The sequence below is a fragment of the Ostrinia furnacalis genome, unplaced genomic scaffold (assembly GCF_004193835.3).
Source record: "Ostrinia furnacalis isolate ACB-3 unplaced genomic scaffold, ASM419383v2 OfSCF0216, whole genome shotgun sequence".
In the NCBI taxonomy this organism is placed as follows: Eukaryota; Metazoa; Arthropoda; class Insecta; order Lepidoptera; family Crambidae; genus Ostrinia; species Ostrinia furnacalis.
In genome coordinates, this window is record NW_021130455.1 from 201514 (window position 1) to 223291 (window position 21778).

The following is a 21778-nucleotide window of genomic DNA, read 5'->3' on the forward strand; positions in this document are numbered from 1 at the left end:
ATGTGCAGCGCAGTTTGGGAGCTTGCTTTGCTTGTCCCGGAAGAGGCGATTACTTTACAATTCCGATAAATGTGCGATACCTAGTTCCTACTGGGACTATCATACAAAAAAATTCAATTTGATACGATGACGATCGCTTTCTAAGTGATATGCTCAGGTGATATGTGTGCTTCGTCCTTTAGTATTTTTGTCTGTGATTTTTCTCTGGAACCCAGAGCTTTTTTTTTTTTTTTTTTTTTCATATAAATTTTACGGCTTTGGATAAATATCCATACGGCCAAATCTTTCTTGTAATGCACTGTGTTTGGTAAAGCATCTCAGTGTTTGGTTCTATGTTCTTCTGTGCGTCTGTGTCTATTTTGTTCTAAGTCTTCATTGTGGTCTTCATAGTTCTATTGATGTACTAGTAATGTACTGGTAAATATGGAGATATGAATTTTCGTTGGCTAGTAAGGATGGCAAGAGGCGGGGAATATTTCCATCTTGGTATGTCTTTAGTAAGCCACCCACTAGCAGTAGCCTCTCCATTTTAAAGGCTGGACATTGTAGAATCATATGGTCTAGNGTTATTTACATGACGATTGAAATACATTTTGGAATCAAAAAACAAGCCTAAAAATTTCTTTTCTCCTACTAAACTAATATTTACATTGCAATATTTTACATTTAAATTTACAAAATCAGAATCATTTTTCCTACTGAATACCATCAATGAACTTTTTTGTGGATTAATATCTAACTTTAATCTTTCTTTATAATATAAAAACAGAAGATTCAGGGACTCATTGAGAGTTGCTTCAGCTTCTGATATATTTCTATTTCTAGTATATAGTACAATATCATCTGCATATTGTAATATAGATAAATTATTTACAGAAACATATTTGTGAAATTCTGCTGTATACAAGAGATACATTAAGGGAGAAATACTCGCACCCTGCATTACACCTTTATACGCTCTTTGATGACCGTGGAGGGTGTGGTTATGTTTAATATACACTAATCTAGAGTTAAAGAAATTGAAAATCCACTGGCATACTTTTCCGGGAATATTGTAACTGTGTAAAATTTCTACTAAGGTTGGCAAATCCACATTATCAAAAGCACCACTAACATCAAGGAAAACACTTACTAAATAGCTATGTTCACAGAATGCGTCTTCTATATCACCGCTAAATTTTAAAAGGCTATCAAGTGTGCTTCTGCCCTTACGGAAGCCAAATTGATCTGTTGGCAGTATTAGTCTGGATTCTACATAAAATTCCAACCTGTTCTTCAACATATTTTCAAAGACCTTTCCTACGCATGATGAAAGAGATATTGGCCTATAAGATTCAGCCGAATTAGGGTCTTTATCAGGCTTTAAAATCGGCACTACAGCTATACTTTTCCAAGAAGTTGGGATGATATTGTTCATCCATAAATTATTAAATATAGATAGTAAGATTTGCTTAGCTCTTTTATGTAAGCGTTTTATTAAAATATAAGGAAAATCATCAAGCCCAGGTGTGGTATCTCTTCTACTATCTAAAGACAAANGAATGCAATAAAATTATTATTAAAAACGCAACGCGCGCGACACCCGCGACGGATGGACTGCGAGGTTCGCTTAGAGCTCGTGTAAAGCGTGCGTCTGTGTGCGTGAGTCTGATTTCGAGCGTTTGTATGAAGCTTCCGTACTGTTTGATTTATCTACTGTGGTTTTATCGTCAGTTTTTGGTCAACACTTTCTAATATTTATTGGATAACATTTCCACCGGTTATTCTCACAATACTGCACACAACGTTCACTAATTTGTTCATTTTAACCAAGTTTTACATTTTTAAATCGATAACAAATACGGAGCCAATGTTTACATGATGGAGGCGCCATCTAGTTTGTTAAATGATAGTTTGTTAAATGTCTAGTTTGTTAAATAAATATTATGATGCTTTTAAATAAAACTTCATAAATGTCTACTTTATAGGAAAAACTGAAACCAATTTAATTTTATTTATTTATTTAACCTTTAGCTACTGAGGTGGGGGCCTGGGAGGCCCGTACATATATGTGCAAATATTTAAAAAATATAATCTTTTTAGGGTTTTATGGTTAATAATTATTAATAGTAGTTATATTCAAATACAATAAAACGATTTTTATGTAAATTATTTGTTAATAAGTAGGTATTATTTCAATATTTAGAAAACATGTAGCATTTTTGGCAAAAATTTCATAAAATCATGATTCACAAAGTTATCATGAAAAATATTCATAAATTCAACAAATCAACTTAGAATCTTAATTTTCAATAGTCTTTTTAGCTAATGATAGGTATATCAGTAATCCTAATATGAAATAGGGGGAAAAAAATTACACACATCAAATAGTACGAATTAAACACAGTCTGGATAAACTTGCTTTGCTCAGTGAAGGAAGCCATACATGTTTTTAAAATGTAGATTTCATTTGAATCTTCAAAATACATACAGGGTCCTTCTAAACTAGCTACATTCCTTTTAATGGGGGCATCTATACGGTACACTGAACAAGTTCACCAAATTTGAGTATGTGTTTTATAATGATTTTACAAAGTTACATTTTCTAACAAAAATAAAAATTCATTTCGTCTTACATAATGGAACATTCTGTATTTTTTACTCACACAACAAAGCTNACCCAGAGCTGTAAAATAAAAAATAAAAAAAAAAAATAAAAAAAAAATAGTCTATGGTCTCCAGTGACAACTTTTTTTTTAATTGTGACATTTTTCAGCTAGGGTTGTCCATGTTTTATGAATTACATTGTTAATTCAAACGATGTCGATATTACTTAGAAAATCGATTATTATATTCTTCATCATCATTGTCATCATTATTAACGTTATAAAGTAACTAAAAATTCTGTTTTGAAGTTGGCTTCATTCTATTGATCTACAGAATATCTTATTTTTATAGCTTATAAACTTCATTGTGCATTGGTATTGTCGATTTGTCGCATCGATATTTATCGATGAATCAGATGATCAACGATCGCCATTACTTGCCTACCCTAGTTTTATACGAAAGAAACAGACATTTTGCATTTTCATTCAGGTTATAAATTGGAAACGTGCGTGTTTTATTCATAAAAACAAATAAAGAAGAAGGTTTTTATAAAATTACAAACAATGGATTGGAACTTGAAGTATGGTGAACTTTCGAAGGACAAAGACTTCGTAGATAACTGCGAGAATTTGAAGGAAAATTTGCAAGAGGTCCAGAAAGTCTTGGATCAATTGTTGCCACTGAAGGAACATTACGATAAACTGGAGCTTCCGGCGCAAATTGAACTTGATCTATTCTTGGCGTTCACTCTCAATTCATTGCACTGGGTCCACTTGCGCATTCAAGGCATAGACCCTTCCAAGCATCCAATAAAAGATGAACTTCAAAGGATAAAAACAGTGATGATGAAGTGGCAAGAAGTTAAAGACAAAGAAAAGCGACCAACAGTGAATATTGAAGCTGCTAAAAGATTTGTGCGTAGTGGACTTTATGATCCTTACAAAGCTACCGCCCAACCGCAGAATAAAAAGACCAAATTTGATGATTAAAATATCCCAATAAGCCATGTCCTTTTTTAAGACTGAGTGTAATTTTAAACAGATAATCTATGATTGATTATCTTTATATTTGTGTTATTATTGCATGATAAAATGTTAGGATAAAATAGGTATTATAACTATAGAATCTTATTACAAATTACCATGTACATAGTTTTATAGTTTAATTAAGCTTTTGTTTTAGTGGCATATGCTCTCCAATGAATAAGTGCTATTAAAATAAAAGACTTGTAACTTTTTCTCATACCTACATCATAATTTAGCAGGGTTCGAAAATATCCGATATTTATTATAAATATCAAAATATCGGATATTTATGATATATATCCGATATATATCCACTTTGATATATATCAAATTTGTATGAAAGCTATACTATTATTTTATTGTATTATTTATGAATACCATTGCATATGTGTTACATAAACATGTTTTTAATGTTTTTAAAACTTAAAATCAGACAAATAAAGCAAAAACATAAAATCTTCTTGTAAATACGGCAAAATCAACTAAAAAACAAAAATCTTATGTGAAAAAGTACAAATACAGTTACAAATTTTACAAATTGATATATATCATCAAAACCGGCTGGATATATATCGGATATATATCCGATATATATCAAGATATATATCCCTTGATATATATCCTCGAACCCTGTAATTTAGGCTAGGCCACTACATTGAACTTGACTATTAATTTGTATTTAGATAATTATGCCTTAGTTATTGTTCAAGTCATGTAAATAATACTATTTATTATAACATGATATTAATAAGGTTATAATCACAAACAAATGACTTTTCTTCAGATTTCCTTTTAATCCTTTTAATTTGAACAATCATAAAACGATCTTCAATATTTTCAGGAATGTAGATGTAGTAGCACAAAAACAGTATCTTGTAATAAAATAAAAACCTTAACCAAATTCATAATAAAATAATTTAAATACTTATACATATACAATTCAATAACTTATTCATAATTTAGTCAACAAAGCAAGCAGTCAATTCCTTAAAATTAAACTTCAATAATGTTGTACTTGAAAACAGAGGCAAGTCTTCTGAATTGCTAAATAATGACATTGTTCTAAATGTGATATTATAAATGGCACAACATTAAGTATCTTAAACATCACAATACCTTGAAATGGAATGAATATCATATAAAGTAATAATAAAGTATAAATATTATGTTATTTGTAAAAATGACCTAGATTCACTTTTCCACCTGCAACACCAACCCAGCAGCCGAGATATTATCTCCTGCTCCCGCGGTAAGCTGTGCCTCTGTACAAATTAACACAGGCGCAACACAAATATCTACATTCTCATTTTCTACCACTTCTTCCCAACAAGCCACAGGTTGCGACGGCTCAAAGAACACTCTACTGTTGTTGTCGTTGTCTGCTGTTGTGGAGAAACTGTCATCAAGCAGCAGCTTGCTTTTGTCCAGTGCAATGTTTTGGTTGTTACACACATACCTGTGTGCAGTTAGGGATGCTTTTGCAGCTGCAGCTTTTGTTCTTTTCCAGTTTGAACTTTTAACTGTCAATATAGCTTGATAAGCTAGAGTGTGCACATGTATGCGTGTTAGTTTTCTTTTGCTCCCATGTTCTTTGTTCTTCAGTCTTATGAGTCTGAATATCTTTCTCATTTGATCCAAAGCTGTAGCCACTCTTGGATTTGAGTCTGCCACAACACTTACTTCCCCATATTCGAGCACACTGCATAAATTACTGAGTTCTTGTTCATTCATGCCAACTGAGTCCACATAAGGCAGAACTTTAGTTGTTAAATGCAATAATAGATCTAAATCCACATAACTAGCCATCTCAAAATGAGCCAAAGTTGTTACTGGTTGAGATAAAATTTGTTGTTTGACTAAATCCAGTCTTTCAGCTCTCAAATCTGGAATGGAAACATTTTTTTTAGTAATTTTAAAACAATGGTCTATTTAACTATTGCTTAATTGAAATGTGTTTAGTATGAGTACCTTTTTTATCATCTTTCTTGAATGGATAGTTGTCCATCATTTGTAATCCACTAATGACTAGTAAATTAGGATTAAATTCTGGCAAGTATTCACCAAACTTCTCTAAGGAACTAAGTAAAGGGTTATTTTCATCATTATGCATTATGTATCTGTTTGCTCTGGGCGCTGTGTAGATGCCAAACTTCTCATCTGCCTTATATTCTAATATCATATGAATATCATCTTTCACTTGTTCATTTTCAGAGTTACCAACTATTTGTATTTCATCAGGAATGTATGACTTCAGTTTTTCACTCATTTTAGCAGCAAAGAGTACTTTCCATCCCTCCATATGGAACCTTTTAGCCATGAGAGGAGCATTGCCACCGATAGTCCATCTTGTTCCAGGCAACTTTAGAGCCTTTTCAATCAAATCGTCATACAATTTAGAATTTGACATAAATCTCCTGCAATTATAAAATAACACAAATTAGTAACATCATAAGAATAAGACATTTATTTATACATTTTAATGTACAGATACTTACTCAGCTGCTGCTCCATGTTTGAAGAAATAAGCGAAACTTTTATGGAATTCTTCATTATTGGTAATCTCATTAAAATGTTCTGGTGTGCCTTTTAAGTATTTATAATCCAGCAATGATGTAGCGTTTACGAAGAGGTCATGACACGCACCATAACCTAAGGCTACTTTTGGCTGTTGGATTCCCGACGCTACCTGGTTCTCGCTCTCCAAATGTAGCATATGGTTCTTCACTGGCGCCAGCCTGATATCGCCAACATCGCTTTTGCGAAAGTAAACAGCGTACAGAACGACACAGAAAGATAAAATAGACCCCAATTTCACCGGAGCACCAGCCATTGCAATGATACAGTTATTTAGGGAGATTATAAATGGAATGCATTAATGTTTTATCTGGTACTTTGTTCAGATCCACGTCACATTATATTTATACAACTGCTTTGTTAAATTTTATTGCTCGAGATAAAAAACATCACGGTCGAGTTTACCAAGATACCGAACGAAACGACACGACACCGATGTCCATTTTTTTGACAGCAAATTGACACATGATAACTGTCAGAACTGTGAAGTGTTCTACGTTCCGATCATGAAGCTATAGATAAAAATGGAGGCCACACTCCGAATACCTACTTGAAGCACAACCTATGTATCACTATCTCGCTCTCTGTGGGCAGACTCTCTCTTTCTAAATAAACAAAAAATATAAATTTGCTCAAAGTCAATGAAACTCAATGTAAAATCTTTATTTCTTGACATAGGTATCATTACATGATAAGTGTAAATACTGGTAAAACGTTTTAGGAAGAAATTACTGTGAAAAATGTTTACAATGATCCAATGTCGGAAATCACGAAATAAACACTTACGCGTGGAATCAGAGGTGGAATTGTGTAAAGCAATCGTAATCATTTGACAGTTCATATCGTACGATTGTTCTGTCAAACGCTTTGTTTAACTGACTTTATCGTACGATATGAACTGTCAAACGATTACGATTGATTTACACAATTCCACCTCTTAAGTCACTTCCGGGACACCACGTACTACCGCAACCACGCACTACAAAATTTTGCACCATTTCTTGTGATAAAACAATGATTATGTCCTGTAAAAAATCTCAAACGAAATTAACTGCATAATAAACAAAATAGTAAACAACCGCCATGATGGGCCGGATTGGGCCGATGTTGCCACATGGTACCGATTACCCAGGAATTGGGATTGTAATTCCCTGATTCGCCAACACATTAAGCCTAAACGGCCGACAATTTTGTGATTTTTAATTTAACTAGGTAATCTTAGTTCAAATATTTAATTATTTATTTGTTTTACTTCTGATTTGGTTAGTGAATTGGCTATTTCGAAGAATTTACTAGGAGATTTAAATAAGGAGATAGCAATACTACAGTCCGGGCGTTTTCAAGGCGAGAGTGAATAGGCACTTACAGGGCAGATATGTACCATCCTAGACTGCATCTCACTTAACACCAGGTGCGATTGCGGTCAAATACCTGCCTTGTTCCCAGCATAAAAAAAAAAAAAAAAAAAAAAAAAGTCCACACTAAAAAGAGAGGTCGGCCCACAGAGAGCGAGATAGAGATAAGTAGGTATTTGAGTCAAGTTGTTGTTCCAAGTGTGCCCTCCATTTTTATCTTTAGCTTCATGGTTCCGATTCAAACACAAACGTGCACGCACAGTTTTTAAATTACGAAAACGAAAATAAGTTTTCTTTCGACGCAACGACTAGAAAATAAATATTTAAATGTTTAGTTGTTTTTAGAGAATTAAACCAGTATTCCTCTATGTGGCCCACATACAACTTAAAAAAAATATACCTCGGTTGGTGAGAACCTCCTCTTTTTGTTGAAGTCGGTTAAAAGTCACCGGGCATCACGAACCGACACTTTTTGATTAAAAGTAGGTATTGAATGAATATTAATTTACTTAACATACTTTAGTATCCTACACATTAAATTGCCCACATAATTAGGTCACCGTGGCGTGGGATGTTTGTTTTACGAAACTGGAAGTAAAATAATTTACATAAATAAATACTTATTTATTCGGGTAAATAACCGCGATATTAAAAGTTTTACATGAATTACTCACACAAAACAGCTTTCAGTAGGTACTAGCGTGGCCGCACTTTAGTTTGTCTTCAAAATGTAGAGCGTAAATGAGAAACCTACCTACCTATTATTTCGTTAAAGGAAACTTGATAGGATCATCCAAAGGTTGATAATGGAAAAAATAATCGTGATGAATTTATTATGTAAATAAGTACCTACTTCATTACTTTCCAATATGTTTCGAAAGTAAAAAATCCTTCCCCAAAAGGAAGAACCGGTTGCGTCCAAAAATGGGAGGACATGAGATGTTAAGAGCTTTGGGCGTAAATTGACCCAGGGAGAAGAACATTAATTTCAGAGTTCACGTCTTGCATTTTTTTATCTTTGTTTCATCACATTGCCTTTTTAATGCGAGAGCGACACAAATAAACAAAATGATAAGTGAGAAGTTATCGACCTGACGCGGTGGCGCAGTGGTGCTTGCCTGAGCTTAGGGGTTCTAGGTTCGATTTGCCGTGCGTAAGGGTTTTAGTCGTAGGTTAATATAACTTTCCGGTACGTGTCGCACTAATGGCTAATGAATTTAAGCAAATTGATGCAAAAGCAGCTAGATTTATGTTTTAATGAAAATTATAGCTTAGCCTGCAATATAAAAAAACCTACCTATTTACTACCCAGTACTAAGAGTGGATAAATTACTTTTACCTTTTTGTGCAATCGTGTAATCTGATTAAACTCAAAACGGTTGAAAATAATAAACAATAGCAAATTAAATGACTCCATACCCGGTGTTAAATACATTTTAGGCAAAAAAGCCGGATTAAAAAGCATAAAGTGCATCCGAATAAGGTAGTCACGTATTGTTGCCGCCAAAATAACGCAGATGAAATCAGTATGCCGTAACTGTCTGGCGCCGGTCCTCGAGCTGGGTGAAGCGACTACGGAAACCAGAGACTTTTTCATTCGGCCGTTTCAGCCAAATGACGTCCACTGCTGGACAAAGGCCTCCCCCAAGGAATTTCCTCAACGACCGCATCCAGGCACCTCCCGCGACCTTCACTTCGTCTCCACCTGTGGGGGGCCTGCCCACACTACGAATCTTTTTACGGCTTACGGGCTTTTTACAGCCTGACAAATTATAAGTCATTAATGCTAGGGTTATTCCAGGTTATCCAGCAATGGTATCGATTGAGGTGGAAAAAAAATTAACACTTGACCCCTGTTGGCACTGAGTGTTGGCATGACGAATTTAGAATTTCTGATTGTATCTAATTACTTTTGCTCTTTTACTGCGTTTTCCGGTCCGTGGTCGCCACTGGATAATTTTTCTGCCTCAACGGCCACCTTTGTCCAGCAGTGGACGTCTTTCCAGGTTGAAACAAAGCATGTGATTTAATTACCTTTTTACAGGTTTTAAATATCAACAAAGATAAAAGTGTGTTTTAGGTAGGTACTTTGTCCCTGAAACAAGTTTCCACATCGTATGAAACTTCAGGTCGCTGCGCCTCTAGCTAGAGGAACGCAAAATGAACTTTACTCTTATGTAGGACTTAGGACTTAACTTACTCTTGTTTTGAACTGGGACTAAGTACAGAATAATAAGATGCAGGTAGGTATCTTGTCAAAATTTTACGCACTGCAAAATGTGTTACTGGCAAAGAATACTTACTTACTTAATATTTGGTAAGACAACTTTTTTCTCAAGTTCCAAGTTTTCGCAGGCACCGGAGGGTCCGCAGCGCGGGCGCGGGGTCGCGTGATTCATGCCGTGAGGTCAGGATTTCCAGTTCGGGTGGTTGCCGTATGCCATTTCACTGTTTATGTTCGTAACAATTATTAGCACAACATACGAGAGCGCCTCCCTTGACCTTTGAGCAAAGGTTGAACGTGTAATTAGACTACGTTATGAAATCTTCCATACTTAATGAATGAAGACAATTTACGCCCTTAGGTTGTGCAGGTCGTTTCGATCGAGGAATCGTCCAATTGCATTTACAAATTAGGTTTGAGTAATCGAAGTCTTTGAAGTTTTATTCAGTACAACCTACTAACCTAGGTAATAAAACCTCAGTAGCTACTTATTTGCAATAAAATTTCACTATACCAAATTTACTCAATTGTCATAAAAATAATGATTAAAAAATGAAAGAAATAAATACCTGATGCAATCTATTTTAGGTAGAGTTTAAAAGCTTGCTTTGTAAGCGTGAGCTATAAAGCCAGTATAGATAGGTAGTATGATATTTTTTACCTTTCTTACGATTTTCCTACCTGTAGGTAGGTTCTAGACACGCTGTAGAATAATTTCTTCAATAATTAATATTATTAACTCCTAGTAAGTATTTATTTTTACCTTAAGCAATCATCGTAAGTTTTTGCGTTGCCGACCTCGCATCGCAAAACTGCTATGATGATTAAATCTACATTTAATTTGCTATAATTTATGATTATTAGATAATTTCTTTAAGTCTACAAGGTAGGTACGTACCCTGTTTAATACAGCGATTACCTTATAACTTACTAAAGATTTTACACATGTGATGCGATGCCAAGATACCAAGTGGGTACACTATTAATTACCTACGAATGTCTACTTAGATTTTGTTTTTATTACGAGCGTAAATATTGAATGAGCTTGGTAATGCATACAAATTGGTAAAAATGGAAGTATCAAACAAAATATAAATTCACTAGAGTTGAGAGTGTTTCAGTCATTGCGAAACTTTTTTTATTCGTTACCTACCTACTTAAATTAGATGTCGTACATAAGTGGTCACTGTTTTGGTAGAAAAAAAATGTTTCAATTAAAATGTAAACGTTAATTTACGCGAATGCTGCGACTGAACATGGCGCCAGTGACTGTGAGAAATACCGATTAAAACCCTTGAAAACTAGCGCGTTGAATGCATTCGATTAAGTACTTAATCATATTAGATGAAGTACCGCATCATATTGCTATTTATCATACGTATTTATTGAATTTCTAGTATTAAAAACAAACGAGTTAATTGGTTAATCTATTTGTAGTCCGTCTAGCGTGAAATCTTAAGAATAATGCTGTATCTTCAAAAGAATTAACAGCCCGTGACGCGCAGACGCGTGAAAAAAATATGACCGACAAAAAATATTTATTTTCATTAAATATAACGAAAAGAAGATAAAATTCATAGTTGGGAAAGCTATGTAAGATTCTCGTTCGTATGTTTGAGAAAAAATATAACTGGGTAAGTATAGGACGAACGATCTACAATACCTGCTGAAATACCTTTTTCCCGGCTTTCCTATCGAATATTTGATTTTAAATTGGCTACATAAATAATATTCTGTTTAAAAGTTACGTCATCTTTATCATTTTACATTGTTTTAATTTAAAAAACATCAATGAACGACTTTCATTGATACAAAACGTCGATATAATTATTTAATTGGGGCCAAACACATAATCATTTAATTGTGAAGGAGAAATACTACGACTAATTGAAGTGGATATCTTACGTGGGAATTGGAGTATTGGACAAGCTGTAATTACGTTTAATATAAAATAATTGTTATTTTTCTACTACGAACAATCTACAATAGTTTAGAGTTAGAATAGTGAGATCTTTTCAATGTAAAGAGAGCTATGTTATGCAATAATATGTCAACCCACAAAAAATCGCATATTGAGATAGTGCCATCTAGTTATTGTTCTCGGTACTCTCTACGTCTGAAAAAATGGACAACATCGTATGTATTCCATAAAACGCCATCTAGTTAGAAAATTATTTCTGCAGTTCACAAAACTATTACTATACAGTTTTGCAATAAGCGATCACAAACCTGTCATAACGTGCGCGGTTTTTCTGTAGCTTGAAAAATACAAAGTTCTTTGAGTTTCAATAAGAAAATAGGTTTAATTCAAAGTAAGTGTTATGTACATAACGTTTTAATAATGATGATACATAAAGTGTTGGTTTAAAGTTATATTTAAAAGGTTTTTTCTACTTGTGGCAACGGATACGAAGGTAACTTGCAAAATTTTTTATTAGTAATTAATTTCTGCATTACAAACATTAATTGGTTGTTAATTTTGTTTCCTCTTTTATATCAAATGAGTGATTAGTGTATTAAATAGGTGATTTACTACCAAATTAACTATAATAACATCAATATAATTCACTGTTAAGTTTAACTGGTTATTGCAAATTAAATTTTTAAAAGTTGTCGTTATTTTTAGGGTAATAGGGTACATAACGTTTTTGTATTGTTTATTATTATTAAGACAAATTAATGTTTCTCTGTAAGTGATTGCATTGTAATCTTTTTGAGAAATAAATATCTTTAACCATTAAGCTATTATTCTAGGTAAAAATTCAAACCTATTACGATTGAATGCATTAAAAATGTTAGAAATATCGTGCAAAAGAACTGTTTTTCTTATAGCTATGAAGCAATTGATTTTTTATTATGTTGTTATAGGTACCCATTTACCATGAACTCTAGAGCACAGAAGTTAGTTGCAATGGCTTGTGAGAAGCATTCATCTAATGAAAAATCGGACTCTGAAGAAGAACCTCTCAGAGATATTTTAGAAACTCACGAAAGTGAAGTAACCATGCTACATCGGTTAAAAAATGATCCTCTTCTTAAGCTTCAAAATACTGCATTTATATGTGACCCGAACCCTAAAGATACCATAACTGAAACAACAGAAGATTTAATACATAGCCCTAGTTTGATACAATTAGATGATTTAGATGTTGTTCAAAAAAGCCTACATTCCACATTTTTTAATTACGATCTCGAAGGGAACGAAATCATAGAAGAAATAGAAGTCGTGTCTTGTAACAATATACATGGTAACCAAAATAATGAAAATGACATGTTAAATACAATTCTTCATGAAACTGAAACTCAAGATATTTTTAATAATGACTACAATACTCTAATAACTAATGGCAATAATAATAGTAGTACGGACATGATCACACAGTCAACTTCTACTGAAGAGAATTTAGAAAATCAATCCAACGTTATAAATAATACGGAAGAACAAATATCAAATACTGAAACTTCTGTGGCAAAAACACAATTAGAAGAAAATGTAATAGGTAGACCTAAGCGCGGTAGGAAACGAAAAATCGCAGACCAGTCAAGAAAAGAACGGAAACGAAGAGCTAATGTAAATGTAAAATATATTAATGCAAAAGGAAAAGAAGTATTACCTAAAACTTTTGATCAGACTTTCTCTTGCGGATGTAAAAAGAAATGCACCGAAATAATTTCAGTGGATGACCGAAAAAGGATATTTGATCAGTTTTGGTCTATTGGGTCATATGAGGGCCGATGTGCTTATATTTGTGCAAACGTTAAAGAAACTAATAAATCTAGATGTTATTCTACTGAAGATTCCAAGAGAATGGTTTCTCGAAAATATTTCTTTGATGACAATGAAATTTGTAAGAAAGCGTTCTTACAAACCTTACGCATTTGCCAAAGTAGAATAGATGTTGCAATGAAGAAGAAAAATAGTGCATCCGATTTAAAAGATAACAGAGGAATAGCTAGTGGTGGAAATAATAGAACGAGTGAGGAAAATATCAAGAAAATAGTTGACCATATTAACTCCTTTCCAAAGTATATCAGTCACTACTGCAGAGGCAAGACTAATAGTCGTTATTTGAACACAGATCTTAATCTTTTCAAAATGTATGACTTATTTAAATTAAAGCATTCAACTGAAGAAAATTTACCGACTCTTGCAACTTATAAGAAGATATTCTATGAAAAATTCAATCTGAAATTTAAAGCTCCAAAAAGCGACACATGCAAGACTTGTGATGCTTTTGCAGCCAAGCTGAAATTATTAACAAGTGTAGATGCTGAAGAATTAAAAGAGAAACGCGATGTGCATTTAAGTAAAGCTTCAGTGCTCAGAGATAAAATGAATGAGGATCTAAAAATTGCTTTGGAAATTGAGTCTGTAGAAACACTTACTTTTGACATGCAAAAAACACATCCACTTCCAAAGATACCATCTAATATTGCTTATTACAAGCGACAATTGAATTTGTACAATTTGGGAATTTATATCGGTAGTAATAAAAAATCTATTTTTAATCTATGGCTTGAACATGAAGGTGGTAAAGGCACACAAGAAGTAGGATCCTGTTTGCGAAAGTACATTTTAAATAATATACAACATCCAATAACGGAACTGATTTTATGGTCAGACTCGTGTGGGGGACAAAACCGCAGCATTAAATTAGTCCTCATGTTGATTCATACTATGCAACATCACTCATCGCTTAAGTCGATTACAATGCGATTCCTTCTATCGGGCCATTGTTTCTTGCCTAATGATGCGAACTTTGGTGTTATAGAAACTCGACTGAAAACGCAACAAAGACTTTACACATTAGAAGATTATGCTGAAAGCATTACGATGAGTAAAAAGCAAAAGAAGTTTGAGGTTACGCGAATGCTATCGCCCGACATGCTGTCTGTTGAACTATTAGAAAAAGCTATTACTAATAGAAAAGTTGATAGCGCCAAAAATAAAGTGAATTGGCTAAATGTTCACGAAATTGTAATGGAAAAGGATTCTCCCCATATTTTGAAAATAAAGAATGATCTGGACGAAGAACCCCAAGTTGTCAACATTGAAAAGGCAGGAAAAGGTCGTAAACCCGTACTGAAGAATATTGATTTACCGGGACGTTGGCCAAATGGAAAGAGTTTAAGTAAAGAAAAAATAAAAGACTTACGAGAGTTATTAAAGCTTGTACCTGCAGACGCCAGATCTTTCTATGACTTTTTAAAGGGTGCTCAGGGTGTAACTATGGAAGAAGATGTAGATGGTTATCATGCTGAAGACTTTGATAATGTTTCTGAAAATGATGAAAACTGATTTGTTATTTTGGGCTATATTTGATTTTTTAAGAGTTTCTGAGTTTATGACTTTCGAATTCATACTAATAGTATTAAAATTGTCATTTGACTGTATTATTCAAGAGCAAATATTGAGGAAACAATTGTTGCTATATTTTTTTAAAATCGCAATAACCCTTCAAATGTGTTTAGAAGATTGTTGCATTATTTTAATAATGTCGGTTTAGGCGATTTAGGCTTAAACGTTTATTGCAATAAGTCCAATTTCTTGATTTCATTTTGCAATAAACAAATTATGAAAAGAAAGCTGTTTTTTTTATCACACTCAAAATATCAACTATTTACACTATGTTACAATCACTCCCTACAATACCACCGAACTAGCAAAAGTCACTTCACTACCCAAACAAGGTAAGGTTATTTTTTAAATCTGCAAAATTCTTTGACCTTTCATTTCTCAGGATTTGGTTTTCTGGGGTTGACATGTTATTGCATAACATAGCTCAGATTCGAGTAAGTAAAGGTCTGTTTGTGCCATTTTTTCAACTTGTCAGTAAATACCCTAAGCATTGGTATTAGTTTTATTAGTTAAGCATTTATTTTGGTTTCTAGAGAGAGATCAAGTTACCTATATTGTAGGTAGGTAAAGTTTCTGGGATAGGGACAAGAACAAAACTTACGATTTTTTAAATGAAATTGGCAAACAATTTACTGAAATGAAGGTATTAAGTAGGTTTAACCTACGTTGGAAAAAAGCTTTCGCGGGCGCAATTAACGGAGGAAATGTAATTAAAATGACTGTATGTGAACACAAGAATGTAAACTAAAAACCTCTTGCATTACAAATGCCATTAAAACTCGAGAAAATATGATAAATGACCTATAGACCACGTTCTAAGTATCACTGACCGGGTTTTTGTTGGAATTTTTTGAATTACAAACCTTGCAGACAAGCGAGTGTTCTGCAGTTGAGAAAAACTTGTATGATGGAATATGTGTCGTGTATCTTGTTGGATAGAGGTGGTGTGGTGTCCTGTTAGCTGTAGAGATGGTTGGTGATGTTAGAACTAATGTCCAATTAGCGCAAACACTAGAGTTTTCTTCAATGAAGAGAGAATTCTGTTACAAAGACGCGCGTTTTTGCGCGAGATAGGTGCGCTGGCGCTGCTGCTGTCTGGCTAGTTAGTGAGGTGCTCAGTGAACGAACTCATGAATGAAGTCGTGTGGAACACGAGAAGTAAGCGCCGTGAAGATTAAATGATGTTATTCACATCTTAGCTTGGATGCTTTTGCGTTTCGTGCGTCAAATTAATTTTAGTTGAAACAAGCAACATTGTTAAAACTAGGCGACTTCGCTCGGAAAGTTAAATATTAGGTAAAAATGGTCTTGGTATAGTCTTGATTTGCGTCATGGGTAAAGCTGTCACCGCCATATTTGGAGCACTGCTACCTGCACCTGAATTTCAACCTGTTACAAAAAGTCCCGACTCGCGGAAAAGCTTTTTTGTAAAATTTATGGCTCCAAATAACTAACTTCCATACACACAAAACCCTCAATCAATTCAATATCAATTTAAATCTCTAACACCAAAAGTAATTGGAATTGGTAAGTTAATCAGGCGTGAAAACCATTAGTGTAGAGTCACTATTATTTGTTACAAATATCAGTCATTAAGTGGTAGGCACCTAACCACTTGCTGACACGTCGTTTTCTGCTATGATTGTACATCGTCATGATCTGCGCTAAAATCTCAAACCAAGAGCTAGAATTAAAACTATAAAGGCAAATAAGAATTTAAATAACTAATTAATTAACATGGTAATGTAATGGGCTAGATAAAAACTCTATGCTACCCATGTGCGACTAAAGCACGAGTTAAATTGCATTCTTTTATCTAACTTATATCACCTTCGCAAACTTATGTAATTGGATCCATTCATAAAGTAATATCTTTAAGCGTTTCAGATATATTTGACGGTGAACTATTTCAACTCCTATTCAAAGATTATTAACGTTTGAAATCACAAACACTATTTACTCCGATAGTTAATTTTAATGTACGCAGTTTGTTACCTAAGACAGGGTCTAGTAGGCTTTACAAAGTTGTTCTTTCGCTTGATAGTTTTGTTCGTAGTCTTTGTTGCTTATACAATAAGCGTTGAATCCGTGATAATTTTTATGAGACAGCTGTAGAGTGGTTTGGTCGTTGTCAGGTTGGTTCCATCCTTTATATGGGAAATCTGCATCATTATGCAATAAGGGAGGGCGATAAAGTTAGGGCTCAATACTACACACCTGAGTGAGTAATGATTGACGCCGAGCTTGGGCAAGTGTGACACTGACATAGGTTTACCTAAAAGAATCGATGAAGATGACGAGACACGGCTCCAAGTAATACAATTTTTGTTTTCAACGAACATCATCCAAATCCAAAGCTGAAGAACTTGAACTTTATGTTTTGTTAAGTGACATTTCCAAACGACTCTATATTTCGGGAATGAGACTTTCGGATTTATCTGTTTAAAAAATGTATTTCATAAATATTTTTTTAAACAGATATTAATCCGAAATTTTTTAAACAGATATTAAAAAAAAAATGAAATCACAATAACTATTATAGATATTACGAGTATAATGACAGCCCTAACAAGTTTGTGATACTGAAGATGTACAGGGTGTCTGTGTAACTGTAACGGACACTTTGGTAAAAACTTAAAACAGCCCAGCAGACCATGTTAGCTATACGAAGCACAGGAATTTTGAACGTGGAAATTTAAAATTCTTTTTTAGAGTTAAATCATAAATCTAATGTAGGTACTCATCGAAATTAATTATTGAATGTAATGAAACACTTTAATTTTAGTGCAAGATAGATAGAGCGGCTTGAGAATGCAGTTTAATTTTGTCAATTACTTACACCCTGTGTGTAGTCACATTAAATCTTGCCGTAAATGTAGAAATTCGACATAAAGTTATCAATCAGTAGATCTTTTAATCTCGGAAAGCCGTCATAATATATTTCGAGTCAGCGCGTATGGTCCTAGGCCATTTATGGCGATTGGCGAAGCTGCCGCTCGTGAGCACACGATTGACTCACTGCGTTAAGTTTAAAATTATTTATTTGTTGACAGTACAATAAGTAATGTCTATTAATGGATTATGAGTAATTTTTAGGTCGAAGAATTCTCATAATATTTTAAAAACATTAGCTACATTATGGCTCTGAATTATCCTTTAGGGCTGTATTTCAGTTACAATGTTTTAAATAATAAAAAGCTTTTAATATATTATGCGACACTGGCAGCCCTAAACGTCTTTCCCAATTGGCCACACGTTCACCATTCCTAATACGACAATGTCAGGTGGACAAACCCTGTAATTTGGCAAATAGACCACAGCACGTGAACTGCAAAAGTACGAGCAATTTTAGGACCTATGACCTCTCAATAGAGGATATCTCAGCATCTGACACGGGCAAACGTAAAATTGTTTTATCGGGAGTGTCACGACGTGTGCAAAAGCTCACGATCAATAGATCATATTGTATTTCTTTATAAACGCTAACAAAAATGAGCGCATGACCATATCCTAACCTGCCATTATGGATAGCGTTAGCGACTGGCAGGCACGTAGCAATTTTTACTGGAATAGAAAACTGTTTTGAGCTTTGGAGGCGTGGGAATACGAGCTTTTAATAGAGAACCCCTACCATCCAACACTAGGGTAGACGAAGTTAGTAATTTGACCTGACCTCTATGTAGGTAGGTACCTAAGTGGTTGATAGTGGATTTTATGACCGGATTTGACTTAATGGGAATTTGTTTACCTACTCTGAAAGCTCTGCCTATTTTTTTACGTACTTACCTAACATCTTTTGGTAGCTCTACCACAGAATATTAATCAGGCTCTATGTAAAGTATGCTTAGATTTTGCATTACCTTATTAAAATTCGTGACTCCACCGAGATTAGTGTCCCCTTTTTCGGCTAAACAGGCATTTTAAACACAAGTTACGATATAATTAAGCATTCGTAAACGTTGAAACACGTTAATTACAAACGCAAATAGCTGCCTACCCACATAAAAAGTTTTAGCATGTCTAAGCACTAATTTGAATTTCGTATTCGCGCGTCATCGACAATGAGTAAAAAGTTGTCGATGAGTAAGCTAGATGATTGAACATCTAACTAAGACAGGTCCATAAATCCTTACCATCATCTGACAGAAATCAGTGGAATCGTGCAGTTCGAAATAGCACTTTATTGGAAAGGGTTAGAGTTGAAGGAAATGCGCTGTATGCTGCTTGGTATGTAGGTGAGGGTTAGGATATTTTTCTCACACTAGATGTCAACGCGGTCGGCGCAGGCGCCCGGCTTCGCGCCTCCCGCTGCGTAGGCGCAGTTCACAGCCTTACCTAAAAGCTAATATGGAGCGTTATGGTTTTTTCTAGATTAAAATAGTTTAAATTCAAATCCAAATTCATTATTAGTGTAGGTCCTTCCTTTTTAGCGCACTACAAATGTCGAGTACCTAGGTTAGATTGCCCTAATACCATTTCTGGCTGGTGCTGAGACGTTTTGTTTCACAGTTAAAATTGAAGTCCTTATTTTTTATTGTTATTATATGATTTATTTCTTACTGAACTGTTAATAATGAAAGTATTCATTACATTGTATAAGTAGTAAATGTAAAAACCTAGACTCCGAGTCAGGCAACAAGCAGAATTTTCTTTCTTTTTCCATTACCTGAAAGAAAAATGCGTCAGAAAATTAATATATCGTTAAATTTACCAGTCTACACTATGCCTTATCAGTGACAAAACAAAATAGTAACATATTACGAGTAACTAAACCTTCCAATGCACATTTATCTTTAATTGATCACGCATTACACGGCTCCAGTGCACTGAGAAAAACCTTAACTCGCAGTGAGAGGCTCTACCTACTGAATAAATAACAATAAATAACATATTTTAGCGATTTATCTGCTACTTGATGATATAAAACGTCGTGTTCATATTATGTTTATGATTTGTTTATAATTCAACAATCTTGTAATTTGATAAGATTAGAAGTTTTAGTCGTCGTTCTCACGAGCTTTAAACAAGCTTATTTTGCGCGCTTTTACATCATTCATGTAAAATAATTAAAAGAAACTCGATGGAGGGTAAAAATTTTAAACAGCCTAGTAGAGGTAGAGGCGTTCAACGACTCTAATCTAGCAGCTCTATGTCCTATCTTATCTCCGAATAATGCAATATCACTAGTGGTAGAGCTCACACAGTTTCAATTAAAATGTAAGGCAGAGAGCCAGAGACAATATTGAAATAAATTAACACTGTGTCTAATATATTCCCGATCCTAATATGGCTGCAAATATTATCTACCCGCGGCAATTAACGACTTAATATCGCATAACGTGTGGCATTATAAAACTGGCATGTCTACTTTAGTATAATACACAGTAATTGAAAAAAACAACTCCAATGCCCTTTTAACACCAAAGGCCTCATTTAAGACATGTCACACAGCCCAAGTTCTTTTAATTATCCGTAATTACGTTTGCGGTTTCCATATTTGTGATAAAATGTCTTTGTGCCATGTTAAAATATTTTTAAAAATATCCCCATATTGGTGTGATACCTTCATAATCGTTTTCATTTTTATGTGTAAGGGAGTAAGTAATAAAATCCACCAACTTGATTTTGTTAAAAGTTTACAAATCTCCTAAGTTTAAACAAATACGAAAATGCTTAACTAGTTACACTTAGATACGTGGCTGTTTATATAACACTAAGTGAAGAAACTAAAAAATATTTAGCTATATAGGACTGCGAATTTTTAAAATGGTTCATAGCGGTGAAGTAGTTAAGTAGGTACATCCACGATAGGCAGCCACGATGCTGTTATGAATATTTCATGCACCGTCTGACCACCTGAGACGAATTCATTCCACGACACTGCAAACATTATCCGGTGTAAGACCCGAATTTATCGCCAAAAACGAAGTCCATTGTACCAACCGAAAAAGACATAAAAGTCTTCGGAACTTTTTTGCCATAACACCGTGTTCGGCCCACGACACCGCCCGCGCACTTTGCACAATATTCAAAAATGTCGACCTGCATGACTGACGTCACACGACCTTGCAATCGTGATTATTATTCGTAAAAATCATCCTACACATTTTGGACGGAACATAACTTTTATTTAGGCATGAGCTTTTTCAGGAAGAGAAAATTCTTTCGAGTTCGCGATGGAATCTGAAAATTTCACTATTACAGATTAATGAAGTTTGACATAATTTGTGTTTTCGTTGTCTAATGATGGTCCTTCGAGCCAAAAAAAGTAACAAAAATCAACCTACCTACCGAATTAAAAGATAACGTAGAGTCGAGTTGAGGAAAAAATAAATTAATGTTTTTCGAGAAATCTGTATGCATGAGAAGATTATTCATTCAATGACGCCTACGCCTTTGATGTCTTACTCATTTTCTCGCTATAGTATTGCTTTTATATTAATATAGTTATAAAAATAAACTGCATTATGCTGTGAGGTAGGACCCGTTTTATCTTTGACCCCTTTACAACTCTCAACTCATGTTACCATGAGTAATTTTGTGTATTCTTCCAATATTAATTCAGGTTAATTGTGTTGTTTTCTTGTTAATTTTGACGTATTACTTAAATAATTTTCCTGTTAGATTTATAGTTGCTATTATAAACAAGTCTGCA

General features: G+C 34.1%; 3 protein-coding genes across 3 annotated transcripts; 2 read left to right on the plus strand and 1 right to left on the minus strand.

Moving 5' to 3' along the window:
* Nucleotides 1-3034: 3034 nt before the first annotated feature.
* On the plus strand, nucleotides 3035-3737 carry LOC114356894 (nuclear nucleic acid-binding protein C1D). The gene has a single exon (XM_028310278.1). The coding sequence runs from the start codon at nucleotides 3150-3152 to the stop codon at nucleotides 3573-3575; it is 426 nt and encodes a 141-aa protein (XP_028166079.1). The 5' UTR covers nucleotides 3035-3149; the 3' UTR covers nucleotides 3576-3737.
* An 842-nt stretch (nucleotides 3738-4579) lies between these two features.
* On the minus strand, nucleotides 4580-6641 carry LOC114356888 (ADP-dependent glucokinase). The gene is made up of 3 exons (XM_028310266.1): nucleotides 6107-6641; nucleotides 5580-6025; nucleotides 4580-5494 (listed from the first exon to the last, which is right to left on the minus strand). The coding sequence occupies exons 1-3, from the start codon at nucleotides 6439-6441 to the stop codon at nucleotides 4803-4805; spliced, it is 1473 nt and encodes a 490-aa protein (XP_028166067.1). The 5' UTR covers nucleotides 6442-6641; the 3' UTR covers nucleotides 4580-4802.
* Nucleotides 6642-11797: 5156 nt separating this feature from the next.
* LOC114357160 (uncharacterized) lies at nucleotides 11798-15547 on the plus strand. The gene is made up of 2 exons (XM_028310662.1): nucleotides 11798-12178; nucleotides 12633-15547. Exon 2 carries the CDS (start codon nucleotides 12646-12648, stop codon nucleotides 15061-15063), a length of 2418 nt encoding a protein of 805 aa, XP_028166463.1. The 5' UTR covers nucleotides 11798-12178; nucleotides 12633-12645; the 3' UTR covers nucleotides 15064-15547.
* Nucleotides 15548-21778: the final 6231 nt, after the last annotated feature.

What these genes read in the sequence shown, in the direction of transcription:
- LOC114356894 (XM_028310278.1), top strand. Translation starts at nt 3,150, where the DNA reads ATGGATTGGAACTTGAAGTATGGTGAACTTTCGAAGGACAAAGACTTC.
- LOC114356888 (XM_028310266.1), bottom strand. Translation starts at nt 6,441, where the DNA reads ATGGCTGGTGCTCCGGTGAAATTGGGGTCTATTTTATCTTTCTGTGTC. An exon ending in AAACATGGAGCAGCAGCTGA is followed by an intron (nt 6,026 to 6,106) that starts GTAAGTATCTGT and finishes TTATAATTGCAG; the next exon opens with GAGATTTATGTCAAATTCTA. An exon ending in CAAGAAAGATGATAAAAAAG is followed by an intron (nt 5,495 to 5,579) that starts GTACTCATACTA and finishes TTTCCATTCCAG; the next exon opens with ATTTGAGAGCTGAAAGACTG.
- LOC114357160 (XM_028310662.1), top strand. Translation starts at nt 12,646, where the DNA reads ATGAACTCTAGAGCACAGAAGTTAGTTGCAATGGCTTGTGAGAAGCAT.